This window comes from Cololabis saira, chromosome 9 (assembly GCF_033807715.1).
Source record: "Cololabis saira isolate AMF1-May2022 chromosome 9, fColSai1.1, whole genome shotgun sequence".
Lineage (NCBI taxonomy): Eukaryota > Metazoa > Chordata > Actinopteri > Beloniformes > Belonidae > Cololabis > Cololabis saira.
In genome coordinates this window covers 47,647,627-47,671,919 of record NC_084595.1, presented here as the reverse complement: position 1 = coordinate 47,671,919, position 24,293 = coordinate 47,647,627, and the positions used below count along the sequence as shown (strand labels likewise).

Sequence of the window (24,293 nt, the reverse complement as noted above, 5' to 3'; positions counted from 1 at the left end):
GAATGCTGAGGGACTATCCATTGATCCCAGACCTGCTCACAATAATTACATCTGTATAAATGCACATTAACCATTCTTTAAATAAATACAATTATCGATATACATATATGTGTGTGTGTATGTGTGTGTGTGTTACGTGTGTCTTAATGTGTGTGATTTTTGAAAATCTGAATAAGAAATATGTTGCTTCGAATCCCAATTGAAAACCCACTGCTGTCAGTATCAGTGAAGTCCTGACTCCAGTCCATGTTTTCATTCTCTCACTCTTTGTTGGGGTGATTACCCTGCTTTACTCCATCTCAGCATGGCCCCTTGACAACCTCACACACACACACACACACACACACACACACACACACACACACACACACACACACACACACACACACACACACACACACAGACAAACTGTAAAACATTCTCAGACGGGCTCACACTCAGAGTCTCAGGGGTCTGGCGTGGAGGACGGGTCTCTGCTCTAGGACGGGTCTCTGCTCTAGGACGGGTCTCTGCTCTAGGACGGGTCTCTGCTCTAGGACGGGTCTCTGCTCTAGGACGGGTCTCTGCTCTAGGACGGGTCTCTGCTCTAGGACGGGTCTCTGCTCTAGGACGGGTCTCTGCTCTAGGACGGGTCTCTGCTCTAGGACGGGTCTCTGCTCTAGGACGGGTCTCTGCTCTAGGACGGGTCTCTGCTCCAGGTACTAACGTGCTGCAGCCCAGACGGAGCACGCTGGATGAAACCTGCTCAACGACAGCATCCTCTTACGGGAATAACCACCAACACTATGGAGTTGGGAAGAGTTTGGTCCAGACATCAGAGGATGGTGCTGGTCACAATGATGATGTTCAAACTGGGTAAGTTATCATTTGCAATGATCCACCATGAGTAGTTGACCCTTATATCAGATCAGAATTGTTGAGACAGTTTAAGTCATAAATGCCTCTAAAGCTTTGGGTTATTTATTTATGTGTGCATCGATGATCATGTATTGACGTGTACTTTTAACTCCTATCGGGACCATAATCAAATTATTATTTAAAAAACACTTAAATCGATTAATAAAAGTGAAATTAGCCTTAAAATACAAGACTATAAACTATTGAATACGATAAAGAGTCAGAACCTTTTACTCATTCATTTTGTGTGTTTTTACATAGAACAGGATAAAAGATACTGTTGGTAAAGTGAAAGGCAAGAAATGGATCTTTATAAAGAAAGTTAAAATAGAATGAATTTTTTCCTCATATTGTAGTTATGAAACAAAGGATTTTTTTGAGTTCTTCAAACCACTGAAGTAACTAATTGAACAATATGTAGTACGTTTGGTAGCATGTGAAGGCCAGTCCCAGTGTGTGTATGGGGGGGGTGAGGTCAGTCAGCCCTAACCACTATACTGACCCATTTTTTGCACTTGTGTAATCCATAGTTTGTTTAAATGGTGGAACAGCCAAGGATTGGCTATGGATGACATTGTTAAAGATCACCATGGTAACAGGCTGAGCGTCCGCCCTCACAGCTCCACTTCTTTTTCTTGTTTCAGCGTTGACTGGGAGGGTGGATGGGTATTAAGAAGCATGGAAACAGAACTGGCACTCTGCTCTCATGTTTTAAAGAATTAGACAGCAGAAAGCAAATATGGTACTTTCATGTTTAGGTTTTGATGAGAAGATGCCTGGTGTTGTATGAAAAAGGGTTTGACCAGAGAAAAAAGAAGACAAAAGAAAGTTTTTATAAACAGTTTCAAAAGTTGAGGGAATGCAGGACTTTTACCTTGAACATGTAAACCTAATGAACCTACGAATGTTTAAAAAAAGCCAAAGTCTACCTTTAATCTTCCTTATTGGCCTCTTATCGTGAGCACCATTATCTTCAGACATACAGGGACGAGACAAGTGCTTTTGTCACAATAGTATCAGGTTGTCAAGGACCCTTTGTGCCCATTTTCTTCTGTAAAGCAAAGCAGCCACCTGCCATAGTGATTAAATAAAGTTTTACTGACATCAACTTGCTAGCCAACTGTCGCTGGTTCACAATGTTGTTACATTTTCTGCCCTCCAGCACGACTTTCAGTTGGTTTTGTGTTGCTGTTACTATGAATTAAAAGAAACAGTTTACCTCCTGACTTTTTACACTTGCCAAAAAGAAATGATATTTGAAGTCACAGACTTTACGCCATATCTGTAGGAATACTATCTGGTCTGAATATGCAGCATGTTCGTAAATGGCTCTAACCTTATCTACTTCTATTTACCGTACTTTAGTAATAGTGGGACTGTATTTTTCTTCAAAATGTTGCTAATGTTTAGGTGTTAGTTCACAGGTTATGCCATATTTGATTAAACTCTATTATTCTGTCCATCTCCACTAATTTGCTAGCTGACCAATAATTGAAGTACTGACCCTGTTAACCTGAACCCATAAACTGTGTATCAAAAGTACTTTCCATATGAATCACATGTACATGTTTGAGGGTGTAAAAACCTTTTATGTATTTATTTTTTATATTTATAAAAAAGTGTAAAACATGCTATTAAAAAAAACATGGAGGAAACTTTGCTGATTCTGGTCTTGCCCAGGACACTTTTGAAAAACACATTTCCATGATGTTGGATGAAGGTAAAACATTCCACGTGAGTCAGTTAGCTGAGTGATAAACCGGCCCCCCTCAGAGACAAACTCATGTCTCTAGTGTGTATCAACAGTTTGATCCTGACATCCTTATTCCCGCTAACACCCGGCTTCTCTGCTCAGCGTTGCTGTTGGTTTAAATGCTGGTACCAGTCAGCGCCGGGATCAGACCTGTCTGGTTATGATCTATGAAGTCTGTGACAGGCCGGTGGGTGGAGGCGTAACTGTTATCAGTTCCCTGGAATGTGTGAGGGCTTGGCTGGGTTTGGATGAAAGAGTGAAGAGTGAGGAATCCCTTGCTGCCTTTTAGACCCCTTTATTAGGATTCAAGAGATTGTATATAAGAATAAGGTTTATTGCTTTAACTGAATTCAAATTCAACCCCATGTTTAATGATGTGATGATGATGGTATCAAACATCATCCCTTGTGACCAAAAATATAGTTTTTCATTCTTAATGCGTTTTTTTACACCTACAAAGATGATGACTATATGTAGCCCACTATAAGACCCAACTAATCTCTCCAGGAGAAAGGGCAGTGTAATAAATTTGCATTTACAGATATAATTTAGTCATTTAGAGCTTAAATGAGCCTTTGGTACAATAGTAAACTATGTCATATAATCTTAAAAAATCATGTTGTAGGACAGCCAGATCTTGTTTTAAACTGTTGTCATAAGCTTTTTGAGATTCACTTGCACAGTTTTCTCTCTCCCAAAGAATGTCATAAAGGTTTTTCAAGTTTTTCAGCTAAAGGTACTTGGTCTCTGTTAATTTGTAGCTGTTAATACCTCCTCTCATCTTTTATTCTTGTTCAAACATTTGAATGTAAATAAAATAAATATCAGTCTTTCTCATTTTTGCTTTTTTACAGTAAAGTAAAGACCATTACACCTATAATACTACCATGCATTTACATATTTGTTGATGAGGCATTCAGTTTTACAAGGGGAATTCTTCTATTCAAAGTTTGAATAGACACATCCCCTAGCCGAATATAAAACTGTCCTTTTCAAGCCTAGCGCTTACGCAATATTGTTGTTTAATAACTGGTCATATATGACCATTTATGGTTGTTTGTTTTAATCATGAAGTATAATAACTTGTGACTTGTTTATCCTGGGCAGGGATCCCGATACCGATACTGGTATCGGTATCGGGGCCGATACTGCTCTTAAATACTTGTACTCGCAAAAGTTCTCCGATACCGCGCACCGATACCACTTCATTGTTGTTGTAGTTACTGATTATCGACTCTAGGGGGAGATGTTGAGCCGCCCGGCTCCCCGGGTGAGTGTGCATCCGCCGCCGAGCCGCCACTGCTCAGCCAGCTGTTCCCTGTTTCAGTTTGTTCTATCTTCCTTAATTATACAAACTGGACGGTTGCGTATTACCCTTACTCACAGGGAACTTTATTAAACACTCCACGTAACTCACAGTACAACGTGGTCTCATCGCAGGAACATGAACTGAGCATGTGCGGGTTTTACTGGTGGATCGCAACCAACTTTAAGGAGCGAGTGTGTAACATCATTTCATTTAGCCTGTTTTTAAATTCTATTTGATTGTTTATGTTGTTTCACACGGACGGCTTCAGGTGAAGCACCGCACATTCTCAGTTGATGTTCCTGCGATGAGACTAAAGCGCGGAGGAAAGCCCGGCCGGCTGAGTTTTGTTTAAAATTGAATTTCTGTTGCAAATAAAACCTGTCTTCCAATTCATTGCATTTTTCATTGCATTTTTAGCCTAGTTATTTTTGTGGTAGAAGTATCGGATCGGTACTCAGTATCGCAGAGTACACAAATTAAAATACTCGTACTCGTACTCGGTGTGAAAAAAATGGTATTGGGGCATACCTAATTCTTGGTGAAGCACAGTAACAAAATGTTTGACATATTTTAAAAGTTAGATCTTCGTACACAACATTTTTCTATAAATTAGCTTGTGTTGGTGTTTTTTTGTAATCGAGTACTAGTGAAACAAGTGAGGCACCTGATGATTAGTACATATTTGTATTGGAAATCAGGTTTTGTCAAATGACAGGGAAGTACTGTGAACTGTGAACTGTGAAAATCACAGTTACTGAATGAATAAGAAATTGATTTGCTTTTTTAGATTAGATAAGACTAGATTCCCCTTTATTGTTACAAAAAACATAAGAAAGACGACAGGGACATACAGTGGGGCAAAAAAGTATTTAGTCACACACCAGTTGTGCAAGTACTCCCACTTAAAAAGATGATAGAGGCCTGTAATTTTCATCACAGGTATATCTCAACTATAAGAGACAAAATGAAAAAAAAAACAACCCAGAAAATTACATTGTCTTCTTAAAGAATGTATTTGCAAATTATAGTGGAAAATAAGTATTGGGTCAATAACAAAAGTTAATCTCAATACTTTTTTATAAACCCTTTGTTGGTAATGACAGAGGTCAAATGTTTTTCTGTAAGTCTTCACAAGGTTTCCACACTGTTGCTGGTATTTTGATCCGTTCCTCCATGATCTCCTCTAGAACAGTGATTGGTCCGTTCCTCCATGATCTCCTCTAGAGCAGTGATTGGTCCGTTCCTCCATGCAGATCTCCTCTAGAGCACTGATTGGTCCATTCCTCCATGCAGATCTCCTCTAGAGCAGTGATTGGTCCGTTCCTCCATGCAGATCTCCTCTAGAGCAGTGATTGGTCCGTTCCTCCATGCAGATCTCCTCTAGAGCAGTGATTGGTCCGTTCCTCCATGCAGATCTCCTCTAGAGCAGTGATTGGTCCGTTCCTCCATGATCTCCTCTAGAACAGTGATTGGTCCGTTCCTCCATGATCTCCTCTAGAACAGTGATTGGTCCGTTCCTCCATGATCTCCTCTAGAGCAGTGATTGGTCCGTTCCTCCATGCAGATCTCCTCTAGAGCAGTGATTGGTCCGTTCCTCCATGATCTCCTCTAGAGCAGTGATTGGTACGTTCCTCCATGATCTCCTCTAGAGCAGTGACTGGTCCGTTCCTCCATGATCTCCTCTAGAGCAGTGACTGGTCCGTTCCTCCATGATCTCCTCTAGAGCAGTGACTGGTCCGTTCCTCCATGCAGATCTCCTCTAGAGTCGTGATTGGTCCGTTCCTCCATGTAGATCTCCTCTAGAGCAGTGATTGGTCCGTTCCTCCATGTAGATCTCCTCTAGAGCAGTGATTGGTCCGTTCCTCCGTGCAGATCTCCTCTAGAGCAGTGATTGGTCCGTTCCTCCGTGCAGATCTCCTCTAGAGCAGTGATTGGTCCGTTCCTCCGTGCAGTTCGCCTCTAGAGCAGTGATTGGTCCGTTCCTCCATGTAGATCTCCTCTAGAGCAGTGATTGGTCCGTTCCTCCGTGCAGATCTCCTCTAGAGCAGTGATTGGTCCGTTCCTCCATGATCTCCTCTAGACCAGTGATTGGTCCGTTCCTCCATGATCTCCTCTAGAGCAGTGATTGGTCCGTTCCTCCATGCAGATCTCCTCTAGAGCAGTGATTGGCCCGTTCCTCCATGATCTCCTCTAGAGCAGTGATTGGTCCGTTCCTCCATGCAGATCTCCTCTAGAGCAGTGATTGGTCCGTTCCTCCATGCAAATCTCCTCTAGAGCAGTGATTGGTCCGTTCCTCCATGCAGATCTCCTCTAGAGCAGTGATTGGTCCGTTCCTCCATGATCTCCTCTAGAGCAGTGATTGGTCCGTTCCTCCATGCAGATCTCCTCTAGAGCAGTGATTGGTCCGTTCCTCCATGATCTCCTCTAGAGCAGTGAATGGTCCATTCCTCCATGCAGATCTCCTCTAGAGCAGTGATTGGTCCGTTCCTCCATGATCTCCTCTAGAGCAGTGATTGGTCCGTTCCTCCATGATCTCCTCTAGAGCAGTGATTGGTCCGTTGCTCCATGATGTCCTCTAGAGCAGTGATTGGTCCGTTCCTCCATGCAGATCTCCTCTAGAGCAGTGATTGGTCCGTTCCTCCATGATCTCCTCTAGAGCAGTGATTGGTCCGTTCCTCCATGATCTCCTCTAGAGCAGTGATTGGTCCGTTCCTCCATGCAGATCTCCTCTAGAGCAGTGATAGGTCCGTTCCTCCATGATCTCCTCTAGAGCAGTGAATGGTCCGTTCCTCCATGCAGATCTCCTCTAGAGCAGTGATTGGTCCGTTCCTCCATGATCTCCTCTAGAGCAGTGATTGGTCCGTTCCTCCATGCAGATCTCCTCTAGAGCAGTGATTGGTCCGTTCCTCCATGATCTCCTCTAGAGCAGTGATTGGTCCGTTCCTCCATGATCTCCTCTAGAGCAGTGATTGGTCCGTTCCTCCATGCAGATCTCCTCTAGAGCAGTGATTGGTCCGTTCCTCCATGATCTCCTCTAGAGCAGTGATTGGTCCGTTCCTCCGTGATCTCCTCTAGAGCAGTGATGTTTTGGGGCTGTCGCTGGGCAACACGGATTTTCAACTCCCTCCAAAGATTTTCTATGGGGTTGAGATCTGGAGACTGGCTAGGCCACTCCAGGACCTTGAAATGTTTCTTATGAAGCCACTCCTTCGTTGCCCGGGTGATATGTTTGGATCATTGTCCTGCTGAAAGACCCAGCCACGTTTCATCTTCAATGTCCTGCTGATGGAAGGAGGTTTTCACTCAAAATCTCACGATACAGCTCAGCCAGCTCAGCCGCCATGTGTTGGAGTTCACCCCGGTGAACGAGAGGGTCGCTTCCCTGCGCCTTCGGGTCGGGGATAGGTCTCTCACTGTTGTTTGTGCCTACGGGCCGAACAGCAGTGGGGAGTACCCGGCCTTCTTGGAGTCCCTGGGAGGAGTACTGGATAGTGCTCCAACTGGTGACTCCATTGTTCTACTGGGGGACTTCAACGCTCACCTGGGCAATGACAGTGATACCTGGAGAGGCGTGATTGGGAGGAACGGCCTCCCCGATCTGAACCCGAGTGGTGTTTTGTTGTTGGACTTCTGTGCGAGTCACAGTTTGTCCATCACGAACACCATGTTCAGGCATAAGGGTGTCCATCAGTGCACGTGGCACCAGGACACCCTAGGCCGGAGGTCAATGATCGACTTTGTTGTCGTTTCATCTGACCTTCGGCCGCATGTCTTGGACACTCGGGTGAAGAGAGGGGCTGAGCTGTCAACTGATCACCACCTGGTGGTGAGTTGGATGCGCTGGCGGAGGAGGAGGTTGGACAGACCGGGCAGACCCAAACGGATTGTGAGGGTCTGTTGGGAACGTCTGGCTGAGCCCTCTGTCAGGGACATCTTCAACTCCCACCTCCGGGAGAGCTTCTCTCGGATCCCGGGGGAGGCGGGGGACATCAAGTCTGAGTGGACCATGTTCTCTGCCTCCATTGTCAACGCGGCGGCTCGAGGCTGCGGACGCAAGGTCTCCGGTGCCTGTCGTGGCGGCAATCCTAGAACCCGGTGGTGGACACCGGAAGTACAGGATGCCGTCAGACTGAAGAAGGAGTCCTACCGGGCTATGTTGGCCGGTGGGACTCCTGACGCAGTAGATAGGTACCGGCAGGCCAAGCGGGCCGCGGCTCGGGCAGTCTTGGAGGCAAAAACTCGGGTCTGGGAGGAGTTCGGGGAGGCCATGGAGGAGGACTTTCGGTCGGCCTCGAGGAAATTCTGGAGGACCGTTCGGCGCCTCAGAAGGGGGAAGCAGTACTCTGCCGGCACCATTTATGGTGCTGGTGGGGAGCTGTTGACCTCGACTGGGGACATTGTCGGACGGTGGAAGGAATACTTTGAGGATCTCCTTAACCCGACTGACATGCCTTCCACTGAGGAAGCAGAGGGTTGGGGCTTGGAGGCGTGCTCATCCATCACCCAAGCCGAGGTCACCGAGGTGGTTCGTAAGCTCCTCGGTGGCCGGGCACCGGGGGTGGATGAGATTCGCCCTGAGTACCTCAAGTCTCTGGATGTCGTAGGGCTGTCTTGGCTGACACGCCTCTGCGACATTGCATGGAGGAAGGGGACAGTACCGCTGGGGTGGCAAACCGGGGTGGTGGTCCCTCTGTTTAAAAAGGGGGACCGGAGAGTGTGTTCCAACTACAGGGGGATCACACTTCTCAGCCTCCCGGGGAAAGTCTACGCCAGGGTACTGGAGAGGAGATTACGGCCGATAGTCGAACCTCGGATTCAGGAGGAACAATGCGGTTTTCGTCCCGGTCGTGGAACACTGGACCAGCTCTATACCCTCCGCAGGGTGCTCGAGGGTTCATGGGAATTTGCCCAACCAGTCTACATGTGTTTTGTGGATCTGGAGAAGGCATTTGACCGTGTCCCTCGTGCCATTCTGTGGGGGGTGCTGAGTGAGTATGGAGTCCGGGGCCCTCTACTAAGGGCTGTCCGGTCTCTGTATGATCGAAGCAGGAGTCTGGTTCGCATTGCCGGCAGTAAGTCAGACTTGTTCCCGGTGCATGTTGGACTCCGGCAGGGCTGCCCTTTGTCACCGGTCCTGTTCATAATTTTTATGGACAGGATTTCTAGGCGCAGCCAGGGGCCGGAGGGGATCCGGTTTGGGAACCTCAGGATTTCATCTCTGCTTTTTGCAGATGATGTTGTCCTGTTGGCTTCATCAGACCGGGACCTCCAGCATGTGCTGGGGCGGTTTGCGGCCGAGTGCGACGCGGCAGGGATGAGAATCAGCACCTCCAAGACCGAGGCCATGGTTCTCAACCGGAAAAGGGTGGCATGCCTTCTCCGGGTGGGTGGAGAAGTCCTGCCTCAGGTGGAGGAGTTCAAGTATCTCGGGATCTTGTTCACGAGTGAGGGAACAATGGAGCGTGAGATTGACAGGCGGATCGGTGCAGCGTCCGCAGTAATGCGGTCGATGTACTGGACCGTCGTGGTGAAGAGGGAGCTGAGTCGAAAGGCGAAGCTCTCGATTTACCGGTCAATCTACGCCCCTACCCTCACCTATGGTCATGAACTTTGGGTAGTGACCGAAAGGACAAGATCGCGGATACAAGCGGCCGAGATGAGTTTCCTCCGCAGGGTGGCTGGACGCTCCCTTAGAGATAGGGTGAGGAGTTCGGTCACCCGGGAGGAGCTCGGAGTCGAGCCGCTGCTCCTTCACATTGAGAGGAGTCAGCTGAGGTGGCTTGGGCATCTGTACCGGATGCCTCCTGGACGCCTCCCTAGGGAGGTGTTCCAGGCATGTCCCACCGGGAGGAGACCCCGGGGAAGACCCAGGACACGCTGGAGAGACTATGTCTCTCGGCTGGCCTGGGAACGCCTCGGACTCCCCCCGGAAGAGCTGGAGGAGGTGTCTGGGGTGAGGGAAGTCTGGGCATCCCTGCTGAGGCTGCTGCCCCCGCGACCCGGTAACGGATAAGCGGGAGAAGATGAGTGAGTGAGTGAGTGAGTGATCTCACGATACATGGCCCCATTCATTCTTTACCTTACACAGATCAGTCGTCCTGGTCCCTTTGCAGAAAAACATCCCCAAAGCATGATGTTTCCACCCCCATGCTTCACAGTAGGTTAGGTGTTCTTTGGATGCAACTCAGCTTTCTTTCTCCTCCAAACACGACAAGTTGTGTTTCCACCAAAAAGTTCTATTTTGGTTTCATCTGACCATATAACATTCTCCCATTCCTCTTCTGCATCATCCCAATGCTGTCTAGCAAACTTCAGACGGGCCTGGACATGTCCTGTCTTCAGCAGGGGAACGTCTGGCCCTACAGGATCTAAGTCCCTGGTGGCGTAGTGTGTTACCGTATTTTCGCGACCATAAGGCGCACATTTTTTTTTTTTTTTTTTTTAAATGTGCCGGGCGCCTTATGAAACGGTGCGCCGTGTCTATTACCTGAATTACGGTAATGTAAGGCCGGCCACCATGAGAACGGTAAAAAGAGAAGGGGGCGGGTGAAGCCCCCCGTGGTTTGCGGACGTGAATGAGACCATCCACAGACGTTAAAGGGGGAAGGGGGGGGTGTGAAGCACCCGTGGTTTGCGGACGTGATTGAGGGGGAAGGGGGGGTGTATAAAGGGACAGGTATGTGCTTCACGCAGAACATTGTTGTCTTAACAACCCTGAAGATGGCAAAGAGACACGCTTATGAAGCACAGTTCAAGCTGAAGACGATCAGCTACGCAGAGCAACACGGGAATCGAGCAGCCGCGAGAGAATATAAGATCAACGAGTCTATGGTTCGCAAGTGGAGGAAGCTGGAAAATGAATTGCGGCAGGTGAAGAAAACGCAGCTGAGCTTCCGCGGACACAAGGCGAGATGGCCCGACTTGGAGGAAAGATTGGAGCGGTGGGTGATCGAGCAAAGAGCGAGTGGAAGGAGTGTTTCAACGGTCACCATCCGACGGAAAGCAGTAGCGCTGGCGGAGGAGATGGAAATTGAACATTTTCACGGAGGTCCGTCCTGGTGTTTTCGGTTCATGAAGCGGTGCCATCTTTCCATCCGGGCCAGGACAACAGTAGCGCAGCAACGCCCGGCAGATTACTTGGAAAAGATGGAGAGCTTCCACTCATTCTGTAGCCGACACATAACCGAGAAACACATCCACCCCAGCCACATCACGAACATGGACGAGGTCCCGCTGACCGGACGACATCCCGGTTAACCACACGGTGGAGAGGACGGGAGCCAGCACGGTCGGGATCCGCACAACGGGGCATGAGAAGTCCTCATTTACCGTAGTGCTTGCCTGCAGCGCTGATGGACGAAAACTGCAGACGATGGTCATTTTTAAAAGAAAAACGTTGCCTAAAGAGACTTTTCCAGCCGGGATCAAAATAAGGGCAAATGAAAAGGGCTGGATGGATGAGGGGATGATGATCGAGTGGCTGAAGCAGGTCTATGTGCGGCGACCAGGTGGTTTTTTCCACACATCACCATCGCTGCTGATCTGTGACTCTATGCGCGCCCATCTCACATACAGTGTAAAAAAAGAAGTTAAAAACATGAACCCTGTGCTGGCTTTTATTCCGGGAGGTCTGACGAAGGAACTCCAACCGCTGGATGTCGGTGTGAACCGGCCATTCAAGGTGAGGCTGCGGGCGGCGTGGGAGAGATGGATGACTGGCGGGGAGCACAGCTTCACCAAGAGCGGACGGCAGCGCCGGGCAAGTTATGCCACAGTTTCCACATGGATTGTTGATGCGTGGGCTAATATATCTGCTGGGACTGTTGTTCGGGCGTTTGCAAAAGCCGGCATTTCAGAGGGGCCGCATGATCGTGTCGACACAGAAACTGACTCTGAAAGCGAGGAATATGGGACTGGCGCAGCTGAATTAGCAGAACTGTTTAATGCAGAAACAGAAGATGAAGAGTTTGAAGGATTTGCTTGATGTGTACGGTAAAGTGAAATAAAATACAATCAAACTAAGTTTTACTCCCGCTTTATTTTTTAAATAAGCACACTTGTGTGTGTGTGTTCTGTGTTCTGCAGCGCGTGTGACGCGCGCTGCTCCAGCCCGACTTCCAGGTTCCCAAAGCGGGATCAGATCGAATTCTCCTGGTTCCCACAAGCTTTGGGAGCAGGGATTTCAGGGGTCTGTCCCAGGTCGGATCAACTTCACCCTGCGAGATTTTCAGGCAAATCTGTCAGTTTGATCACCGGTAACCGAGATGCAGAGGATGCGCTCAGGAGCCGCCAGGCTCCCGCCGTGGGTTTGCAGGGCCAGGGCGCACCATCCCCGGGGCAGATCCGGCTGAAATGCCGCTGGTCTTTCCCCGGGAGCCCCTGCTCCCAGTACAGGTGGGTTCCTTCGGTCCCGGCCGGTCGGAACCGGTCACATTCCCGGTTAAAGCCGCTGTGATGCGCACTGCTCCACCCCGCCGGGGAGAGACGGGCTCTGCGCGGTGGAGGATCCGCACAACGGGGTATGAAAAGTTTATTTACTGTTGTGCAGAAAGTGACTGACACCGAGGAAATTCGGACTGGCGCAGCTGAATTAGCGGAGCTCTTTAATGCAGAAACAGAGGTTTTGCTCCTGCTCTATTTTTTAAATAAGCACACTTGTGTGCTTGTGTGTGCGTTCTGCATGTGTGTGCATTCTGCAGCGGGTGTGTGTGTTTTGCAGCGGGCGTGTGTTTTGCGACGCGCGTGTGTGCAGCTCTGCTCTGTAGACTGCGCCTTTTGGGTCGGTGCGCCGTATGTGTGTTTTAAATCTAAAAATGACACACAAAAATGAGGGTGCGCCTTTCCACACGGTGCGACGAATGGTCGCGAAAATACGGTACTGTGATTCTTGTGATCATTTTTACCCCCCGGGGTGAGATTTTGGAGCCCCAGGTGGAGGGAGATTATCAGCGTCTTGTATGTCTTCGATTTTCTAATAATTGCTCCACAGTTGATTTATTCACACCAAGCTGCTACCTATTGCAGATTCAGTCTTCCCAGCCTGGTGCAGATCTACAACTGTGTTTCTAACATCCTTTGACAGCTCTTTGGTCTTGGCCATAGTGGAGTTTGGAGTGTGGCTGTTTGAGGTTGTGGACAGGTGTCTTTTATACTGATAACCAGTTAAAACAGGTGCCATTAATACAGGTAACAAGTGGAGGACAGTGGAGCCTCTTGAAGAAGAAGTTACAGGTCTGTGAAAGATAGAAATATTGCTTGTTTGTAGGTGACCAAATACTTATTTTACGCAGGAATTTACCAATTAGCTCAGGTGGTCCGAATCCCGCTCCGTCCCAGTTGCTGTCGTAGTGTCCTTGGGCAAGACACCTTACCCACCTTGCCCCGTGTGAACGTGTTTGAATGTGTATGAATGTTGGTGGTTGTCGGAGCGATATGGCAGCCACGCTTCTGTCAGTCTGCGGGGCAGCTGTGGCTACAAACGTGGCAGCTGGCACGACCGGGGAGGATGTGTATGAATGAATAATGGTCTCTGTAAATCTCTAGGTGCCTTGAGGGGCGCTATATAAAACCAAGCTATTATTATATAAAACCAAGCAATGTGATTTCGTGGATTCTTTCCCCCCATTCTGTCTTTCATAGTTGAAGTGAACCTATTTACAGGCCTCTCTCATCTTTTTAAGTGGGAGAACTTGCACAATTGGTACTTTTTTGCCCCACTACATAATAATAATAATAATAATAATGATAATTAAAGCTGCAAGCAGCGATGAACGGGCCCTCGCACCCATGTGCACGTTCAGGCTGCAGTGGAAGCACTTGTATGACTTGCATGTAGATTCTTCAGGCCTGGACATTTAGCAGATGACACCACCCACGACTCTCTATATCAAACCATTCAAAAGTTATGGCAGAAAGTAGGAACTATCAAATATGGACCAATCAGATGAAGGGGGGGGGGGGGGGCGCTTTTTGGCGTCTATCGTTGCCACGGTAAGCTTTTGACTAAGAAAAGTAATGCTCATCTTCGCAGGATGGAGACACACATTTTGATGTATAACACACCTGGGTGCACGTTACGGTTCGGACGAAGAAACGGCCGAAGAAATGGCATACATTTCGCCAAAATTACACAATTAATTCAGAATGGCCGACTTCCTGTTTGGTTTCAGCCATGGCGCCAAGAGACTTTTCTTTAAGTTGCGACATGCATTTTGTGCATGTACGTCAAACCGTATTGTGGGGCTTGAGGCACAAATTTTTCTAGGGGGCGCTGTTGATCCATTAGGCCACACCCATTAATGCAAATCATTAAATATCACATTTTTCGCCAGGCCTAGCTTGCGTGCAAAATTTGGTGACTTTTGGGGGACTTTAGGGGGGCAAAAAGGCCCTCATTTCGTCGGAAGAAGGAAAAATTAAAAAATAAAAATTCCTACAATAGGGCCTTCGTCAGTGCTCGGACCCTAATAATAATAATAATAATAATAATAATAATAATGATAATAATAATAATAACAATAATAATAATAATAATAATAATAATAATAATAATAATAATAATAATAATAATAATATTTCAGTTTCAGAGTTTGAATATAGACATAGAATATAGAAGTAATATTCTTTTCTTTCTTTTGTTTCTTTCATTCCAGGCTTACTGTGCACCGCAGCTGCAGACAAGTGTTTGTCATCTCCATGCAACAATGGTGCAACATGTCTTGACCACCTGGGTGACTATGTTTGTGTGTGTCCCAAAGCACCTGTGTATTACAGTGGCAAAAACTGTGATGAACTACATGATGCCTGCATTACAGTACCTTGTGCTAACTGTACCAGCACACCTGGGACCGATGAGTTCAGCTGCAACTGCCCAGATGGCTTCACAGGGCTAAACTGTGACCAGAATGTAGATGAATGTCAGAGCAGCCCCTGCCAGGGTGCTAAGTCCTATTGTGTTGACGGCGTCAATGGCTATACATGTCAGTGTCCCGCTGGACTGGCTGGGAAAGACTGCCAGGATAATATGAGCATTTGTTCAGTAGAAACATGCCAGAATGGTGGCTCCTGCATGGACATTCCTGACAGTGGGCCCCGGTGCCAATGTGCTGCTGGGTACCAGGGCACAAACTGTGAGGAGAATATTGATGAATGCCAGTCTGACCCCTGCCAAAATGGAGCCATCTGTAAAGATGGAGTCAATGGCTACCAGTGTTTCTGTGTTCCTGGATTTCAGGGTTACAACTGTGACTTGGACATCAAAGAATGTTCCTCCCAACCCTGTCAAAACAATGGAACATGTCTGGATAAAGTGGATCACTACTTGTGCGACTGTGCTCCAGGTTTTAAAGGTAATACTGTATTTTTAGGGATTCACTCTTGCACTTATCTTGCAGAAATCAATTTATTTGCTGTAAAGATGTCAATGGCTGCCAAAATTGAAAAAGTAAACCCCCCAAAAAAATCAAACCACAAAAAACATTGATAACTGCTTATACCAGGATTTTATGGGAACGTTTGCTGCATCTGCATGAGATGGTTAAATGGTCAAGATATTTGACATATGGATATGTAAAAATATGTTAATATTAGAACAATATCGTCCTAAAATTTTGCATTGAATCCCCCATTCTACATTTGATCACAATGATTTTTTACTATGTTTTTGTTGTGAAGAAAATATATAACAAGATGTGACAGAAATACACAAGGGCTTTGAAAACAACAATAATGTAGTTAATGATGTCACACCCACTTCCTGTCGTGTTTTTTGTAGCAGGGTGTGATATATGGTTCAAAGAAGCAGTTAGGATACCATTAAGGTTTTAAGGTAAATTAAAGCTGCAAGCAGCGATGAACGGGCCCTCGCACTCATGGCCACCGCCTCCATAAGCATATCAGAAATGACACCACCCACGACTTCCTATGTCAAATCAGTCAAAAGTTGTAGCAAAAAATAGGAACTATGAAATATCGACCAATCAGAAGAAGAGGTGGGGCTAATTTGCACCAATTATGGTCAAAGACGCAAAACCATGTCCGATGACACCACCCACGAGTCTTTATGTCAAACCATTCAAAAGTTATGCCGGAAAATAGGGACTATCAAATATTGACCAATCAGAAGAAGGGGCGGGGCTAATTCATGCCAATGAAGGTCAAGTACTCAATACCGAGTCCCATGACACCACCCACGAGTCTTTATGTCAAACCATTCAAAAGTTATGGCAGAGAAAATTATTCTAGGGGGCGCTGTTGAGCCATCTTGCCACGCCCGTTAATGCAAACCATCAAATATCAAATTTCTCGCCAGACCTGGCTTGCGTGCAAAATTTGGTGACTCTTGGTGCACGTTTAGGGGGGCAAAAAGGCCCTCCTTTCGTCAGAAGGAAAATAAAGAAAGAAAGAATAACAATTCCTACAGATACAATAGGGCCTTCGCTCTGTAAGTGCTCGGGCCCCTAAAGATTTGCAATGACAAATTCTACATCAAACCTGAATTTAACTACGTCATTGGTTGTTTTTGATTCAATCAACATATTATCTGATATTTGTCATTTATAGAAGTTCAAATACTTTTATATTTGTCAGTGTAACGACAATGCAGTGACAGTTATGTCTCTACCCGAGGCCACACTGTGAACAGGAATTTCCATTGGCTAGTTCAGTATATTGATCTAAGTGCAAGTTTTCAAACATGTACAAATATTCATGCAGAATGAAATCTTAATATGTAGCATGTAATGAAACTTATGAATCCACTGCAAAGTACCCATTATTTATTGCCCCAAACTTAAAAATAGTCATCATCTAAAGGTTTGAGATGTGTTAAAAGATAATAGACTGTACCAAAAATTGCAAATATCAAGGTTCAACCAGATAATGCTGTCCAAATATTGACTAAGTGTCCTTTTTTGCTGCAAGACTATTTTATTTTAATTTAATAATCATATTTGAAGTGACAGTATTCAATACCTTTGAATATCTCCATGACTTTGCAGTCTTGCTGCAATACTGTGTAGTGTTCAATTCTCACTTAGTATTTAAAGGAAAGATTTGATCTTTTACAGGATTTTTTTTCTTAAAACAGTCTGGCATCTTTGTATGTGTTGATGCAGGACAGTAAATGTGCTAAGATAATTAAGTCTGTTAACAATCTCCTGGCTTTTCTCCCTGTCATTATTGGTGTGGCACCCGGCAGGGATTAACTGTGAGCTGGAGATTGATGAGTGTGAGGTCCGACCCTGTCAGAATGGCGCGACCTGCACCGACCACGTAGCCGTGTACTCCTGTGAGTGCGTGGGAGGTTTCCAAGGCCACGACTGTGAGATTAACGTTGATGAATGTGCCAGCATGCCCTGTCTGAATAAGGGCAAGTGCATAGATCAGATAAACAGGTAAGACAATACACACACAAATGCACAAATGCATTCCATCGAAGGACAATAGACTGACTTCTATTCATTTCACTGAAGTCAGTAATTAATTATTGATAATTAGTGCCTTAACTAGCATAGGCATCAGTCACAGTGGATGTTGCGGCTTCTCTTTCCAAACTTTTGTGAGCCGCTACTGAGCGGGTCAACACAGTCAAAAACAAAAGACAGACGCAGATCCAGCGTCACTTCCAAGTTGATGCAATTTAATAATAATTCAGCAGATTATACTGTTGCAAAAAGTATCCATCAAAAGACAAAAAAAAAAAGCATCTTAATTTAATTTCTGCGATCTGCCCTTTGCGGTCAAAAAACTGTCCCGCTTCCCACTCTCACTCTCTTCCCTGCAGCTGCAGGTCATGAATCACTCATTAAATCATTAATCACTAATTAAATCACTGCAGCCGCTCTGACACAAGAAAGGAGGCGCGGAGACAAGGCAACCAACCAACAAAAAATGATTCCTTCTGAACTTATCTGTCCATAATATATATAACACAAACAACACCATGCCCCCACAAACCAATCCATATACACCTTCTTTCAAATAAAGGATTAAGTAAATAAACTATATTTAGACTAACCAAGATTAATTTTGGCCTCAACAGTGGAGAATCAGGGAGATCCCAAGTGTCCAGTGTTTCACGCTTTTAACAAATTGTAACCAAATACAAACTATTTGACACATAATTCTTTCTCGCTAAATTAACGCACTTGATTTAAGTGGAAAATCTTTTCATAGATTATAATGTTCACCCAACATTTGTAAGGGTTAAAGTAATTTATTGACCAAAGTATGAAGGACTTTATTTAATAGAGTAGGTACAATTACTGTTTATAATAGAATAATATATATATATATATAATATTATAATAGAATAATATATATATATATATATATATATATATATACAGGGCTGTCTCAGAAAATTTGAATATTGTGATAAAAATGTCATACATTCTGGATTCATTACAAATCAACTGAAATATTGCAAGCCTTTTATTATTTTAATATTGCTGATTATGGCTTACAGTTTAAGATTCCCAGAATATTCTAATTTTTTGAGATAGGATATTTGAGTTTTCTTAAGCTGTAAGCCATGATCAGCAATATTAAAATAATAAAAGGCTTGCAATATTTCAGTTGATTTGTAATGAATCCAGAATGTATGACATTTTTGCATTACAGAAAATAAAGGACTTTATCACAATATTCAAATTTTCTGAGACAGTCCTGTATATGTATATGTGTATATATGTATATATATATATATATATATATATATATATATATATATATATATATATATATATATGTATGTATATATGTGTGTATATGTTCTACTTGTTTGTGTCTCTGTCTCTCCAGCTATGAGTGTGACTGTGAGGGGACCGGCTTCGTCGGCGACCAGTGTGAAGAGGATATTCCTGAATGCGTGTCTGATCCTTGCCAGCACGGAGCCACATGCTTAGAGGGAATCAGCCAGTACAAGTGCCTCTGCTGGGCCGGTAGGCTACACTTCCATACAACATATCAGCCACAACAAAGGCTCTGTTTCAATACTAAGTTGAAATCAGAGTATCCACGACATGCACGACTGCCAGGACATCCACACATCCTAGTACTATGAAGGCTCAAGATTCTCTGCACAAATAGGAGTGAAATAAAAGAAATGTATAAAGTGTTTTTCTGTGTTACAAGCAGTTTTGAAGAAAAAGGCAGATAGATTTGTATGAAGGACAATCAAGTGTAATCATGAGGCAGACATATTTGGTTTCTTTGTGCTGCAGTGATAAGAAATCCTGTACATGTAGAGACTGACAGGTGTGTGTTCCAACACACACACACACACACACACACACACACACACACACACACACACACACACACACACACACACACACACACACACACACACACACACACACAGCAGCACAGGCAGTCGTCTTTAAACCTGGAAAATTACACATCCCATTTTTGTGAATCACTTCATTCTTTTTTATTTTCATAATATTTCCATTCCAATTTTTTGAACATACTGTAGGTTTATAACTTACAATATGTCCAGAGAGTAGTTAGAATTTACAAAGAAATCCCTTTATAGAAATGATCATCACATGACAGCCTGACAGCATCACATGCTGACAGAACCGCTTTGATCAGGAAATGTGCATTTAGTGATGGTGCATGCTGTAAGTGGGTAGTAGTTAAAGAATTGTGTTTTTTATTTTACACTTTGAATTCCTTTACATACACTGTTGCCCATAATGTTTGAACTCTTTTTATTTACAATAATTTCATTACAAGGTTTGAAAAACCTTTTATTTCATTTTTATGGGCAACAGTGCGTAAATAAGGGGCTTATGATATTAAGAGTACAGAATATTATGTGCCACACAGAAATGAAAAGAAATTAAATGACATAATGAATGTGTGATTATGTGCACGTATATGTGTGTGCCTAGGTTACGAGGGACAGAACTGTGAGGAAGATATAAACGAGTGTGAGCTGCATCCATGTGACAATGGTGGGAGATGTTTCCAACGCTCAGACGTCCAGAACTACGGAATGCTTCTGGAACTCAGCAACAGCAGTTTCAGCTACGATGCTGCTGCTGGCTTCATCTGTCAGTGTCTGCCAGGATTCACCGGTAATCTTTACATTTGAAAACAAAAACCTACAAAGGTGCATTGTTTCTGAATCTAATTAGCAAGTCTTTGTGTAGGAGAAAACTGCTCCGTCAATGTGGACGAGTGTAATTCTGCTCCCTGTCAACACGGAGGAATCTGTCATGATGGACTGAACTCCTATCAGTGCGTGTGTCCTGATGGATTCACAGGTAGGAGGAAGCCCCTACTCTGCTCTTCTTGTCTTACCTTATGTCCTCATAAAACATGTTTTCTGATCTGCTCTTTCTTCATAAAGACCAAGGACAGACACTATTCACAGTTTACAACAGAAAAGTTGTGACTGGTTTCTGTAGGCTCACAGGCCAGAAATGTCATGCAAAGGTTGAACAGGAAAACATGGCTGTCAAGACAAAACATTCCCAAATAAATGAGTTGCTTCAAAGGCAGAGGGGGAGGTTGTACTGGAATTCATTGTTGAAACTGATTTCTAACTTAAATGTACAGACAAAGTGTTCTCAGATAAGTGCATATATATATGTATATATATATATATATATATATATATATATATATAAAATTGAGAGATTAATTAATTAAAATATGTCATTAATTAATGTAATGAATCTCTTTTTTAATTTCACCTAAAAATTGCTGAGAAAAAGCCCTCAACTTCCTTTACATTCATTACATTATTGTGGGAGATCAAAAGACTGATATATAATAATCTGCGGAATATATAACTTCTCACCATGTAAAGCAATGCTTTCATTTTATTATTTTTTCCTGCTAGCATGACATAGAGCATACAAGTGTGAGAAATATCACCTATCTTAACCGTTTTCACAATAAAATGCACACATAAGCCAACACAACACAGGTGCTTTACTTTCCTCTGCCAGTTCCAACGTGTGAGTTTCTAGCACTGGAACAGTACCAGTACTGGGGCTTGTTCATTAAACAATGTCAAAACAAAAAAAAAGATTAGCAACAAAGCTGGCCAGTTTGGTCATATTTTTGAAATGAAAGAAAAATGCTTAAAAAGAAAATGGAAAACATATTTGATTTTAGTTGTGTGGTTATAAACTTGTGCTTTTGAAATAAGTGCTGAACCTTTTAATTATGTGGAGTTGCATTACCTGGAGAATATAACCATGCATATAAATTATTTGGTTCAAAACGAAATATAAGTGAGTTTAAATTCCTCAATGGATCTCAGAACCTTGAACAAGCAATGAAGGGTTAATCCATATTCCTCATGGCTATTTAAAGCAGGCAGAGGACATTTTTCACAGCATTAATCAAAACAGGAAGAACCATATTATAAGGTGAAGTGGAAACATAAAAGCCATAGCAGAACACGTCATTAGGAGGGATTAAAGGGCATATGGTATGGAGAAGCATAGCAGAAAAACAAAGCCAATATTAAGCTACCATATGTCAGGCAACTTGTTGGACATTACATGGGGGAGTCTCCACAGAAATGTGTCAGCGGGAGAAAAGATTACAGCAGCTTTGTTGGCTTTGAGGTACTGGGGGCAGACTAATTCTAGTCTGATGAAAAAAGAACACACAATACATTTACCCAATGGAAGTACAATGTGGGTCTTTGCCAGGTTGTTTTCTATTCATGTGATGGTTTTTTACCCTTGAAACAAATATTGTGCAACAGCTGGCACAAGAGGAGACTCCATATGACATTAAGATTTGATGGTATTGACTTTGTTCTCTTGTTTGTGCTGTTTAAACAAGCTGCTAAAGTAGTCATGGTTATCCTATTAATGATGGGTGTTTGGTTGATTTTTTTGAAGTCTGATCTAAAAACTGGATATTAAAAAATATGTATGGTAAAGGTGTGCACTAATGCAGAAACATGTAGAAAAATGCCATTGCGAGACACTTTTACACTGATTTTTCTAATTTTATCATCAATATTATTATTATTGTTATTCGAATTATTGTTATAGTTGAGCTTAATGAAAAATTGGACAACAGATGTAACGTGATAATCAAACATATGGCTCCTTAGTACGCACCATGCTCCATGTTATTGTCAAACCCTGCTCAAGATTGACCCACGTTTGGCCTTGAACCTGCAGCGCCTCCTGCTGGTTGTTCTGTAGAACTTGTGCAGCTATGGGGTGTCTCCAAACCACGTGGAGCAGGTGTGAGGGGTGAGTGTGGTGCTGCACTGACAGGAGCCAGATGGAGGCTTACCATTCTGCCAGGGCTGAGTGGCGTCCAGAAAAGGGTGGGAAAAGAACAGGGCGGGAATAACAGTTTCAGGGAGTGACGAAGGAGGCGGAAAGAGGGAGGAAAAGAAAAGAAGGGAGGGGCTGCCTGGTAATCTCTTCTGCCTGTCTGTGGTATGAAGTGAAGAAGTGAAGGCAATACTGTACTGTTAACTAGAGAGAGAAAGAGGGAGAGAAGGTCAGAGAGAGGGAGAGATATATTGTCCTGTCCTGTCATCAGCGTAAAGAGTCTGCTGTCATTTGTCTCACTGGATCATGGGGAGAAGGTTGTTGGTGCTGCTGCCTTTGCTCTGCTGCTGCTGTAGGCCTTGGAGCCCAACAGGTACTGTGTAGTACAGCACGTTTTACTGTTAATATAGCATAGAGATAGACAGTTGAGTGCTTTTGCTTATGAGGGTGGAGTCTTGGCACAAAGAGGATGAACAGCTTTGCAGCTCCTTGGGTGTAGAGGATTTTAAAGAACTGTGCTAATGCCAATTGACTGCTACTGCTGGAGCTTAATGTTCAATGCTGTTTAATGTGGTAACTCTGACACTAGTCATGGGGACTGACATTTACAGGATATGTGAAAGGTTTAATTCAGTCTGACAATATATTTCAATATTTACCTCATACAATCATTATGAGATACACTGATATAATTGTGTTCAGGAAGAATAGCAGTTGTTTGATAGTTGATTGTTTATTTCCTCATCCACACATGAGGTCAAAAAAGTTGAATCAGTGTTGTAAATTGTGGTACTTTCCCCTTTAAGGTGTACACTGCGAGGTGGACATCGATGAGTGTGACAGCAATCCCTGCCAGAATGGTGGCACGTGCGAAGATTCTGCCAACGCCTACAGGTGTCACTGCCCCATGCCGGACAAAGGCCAGGACCCCTGGGGGGGGGCAAACTGCAATATCAGCTTGGACGGTTGCCGTCAGCACCAATGTCAGCATGAAGCGAGCTGTGTCCCTATCCTGACCAACGATGGGGAGCACAGTTACATCTGCCAGTGTATGCCTGGCTGGACTGGAGAACACTGCAACACGTCCACCACATTTTCATTCAACTCTGAGGGTTACGTCCACATGCAAATCCCTGTTTTCAAAAAGAGGACAATGCGAGAGGCCGAAGACAAAGGCTATGGACTCCATATGCAACTTCGTTTCAAGAGCACCCTTCCAGACATGGTGCTGTTCTACCGGGGAACCATGGACCGCTTCGTCTCTTTGGAGCTTGTTGAAGGGTCCCTTCAGGTGAGGGTGAAGTCAGGGAAGGTGCTGCAGGTACGTTACCCTGGGCCGGTCAATGACGGAGAATGGCAGCAGGTGACTGTGACAATGGATGAGAGGCTGGTTCTGACGGTTAAAGGACCTAGCTGTGAGGAAGGATGCCAGGTGAAGAATGAAGGTCACAACTATCTGATGTTTCTCCAACCCAGCTTCTTCCAAGAGCTTTATTTGGGAGGTGCACCACAAGAATGTTTGAGACACTTATCCAGTGGAAAGGGATTTATAGGCTGTATGGAAGACCTTAAAATTGACCAAAAGCTGCTGCTGCCTCAAGACCTCTTTAGGGAGGAGAATAAGGGCCTGGAACTTGGATGTTATAAAAAGGACTGGTGTGAGGATAAGCCATGCTTGCAGAATGGAGTATGTGTGGACATGTGGGTTCAGGCCACCTGCCTGTGTCACCGACCTTTCTATGGAGAACACTGTGAAAAAGGTAACATGACACTTCTTCATATAAAAAAATACACACACACACACACACACACACACACATATACAGGACTGTCTCAGAAAATTAGAATATTGTGATTTTCTGTAATGCAATTACAAAAACAAAAATGTCATACATTCTGGATTAATTACAAATCAACTGAAATATTGCAAGCTTTTTTTATTATTTTAATATTGCTGATCATGGCTTACAGTTTAAGAAAACTCAAATATCCTATCTCAAAAAATTTGAATATTCTGGGAATCTTAATCTAAAACTGTAAACCATAATCAGCAATATTAAAATATATGTAT

General features: G+C 44.2%; 1 protein-coding gene across 2 annotated transcripts in view; it reads left to right on the top strand.

The window, feature by feature from the left end:
• The first annotated feature begins 536 nt into the window (after positions 1–536).
• The window catches only part of crb2b (crumbs cell polarity complex component 2b), a 51,592-nt gene continuing 27,835 nt past the window's right edge, over positions 537–24,293 (top strand). Inside the window, exons 1-7 of one of the 2 annotated variants that reach the window (XM_061729698.1) lie at positions 537–855; positions 14,612–15,307; positions 17,158–17,353; positions 18,762–18,901; positions 19,859–20,044; positions 20,120–20,233; positions 23,029–23,982. In XM_061729698.1, the coding sequence (XP_061585682.1) occupies positions 735–855; positions 14,612–15,307; positions 17,158–17,353; positions 18,762–18,901; positions 19,859–20,044; positions 20,120–20,233; positions 23,029–23,982 (2,407 nt within the window). In that variant the 5' untranslated portion in view covers positions 537–734. Of the gene's footprint in view, positions 856–14,611; positions 15,308–17,157; positions 17,354–18,761; positions 18,902–19,858; positions 20,045–20,119; positions 20,234–23,028; positions 23,983–24,293 lie in introns of those variants that run through there. The other variant, XM_061729699.1, reaches the window with a different exon arrangement.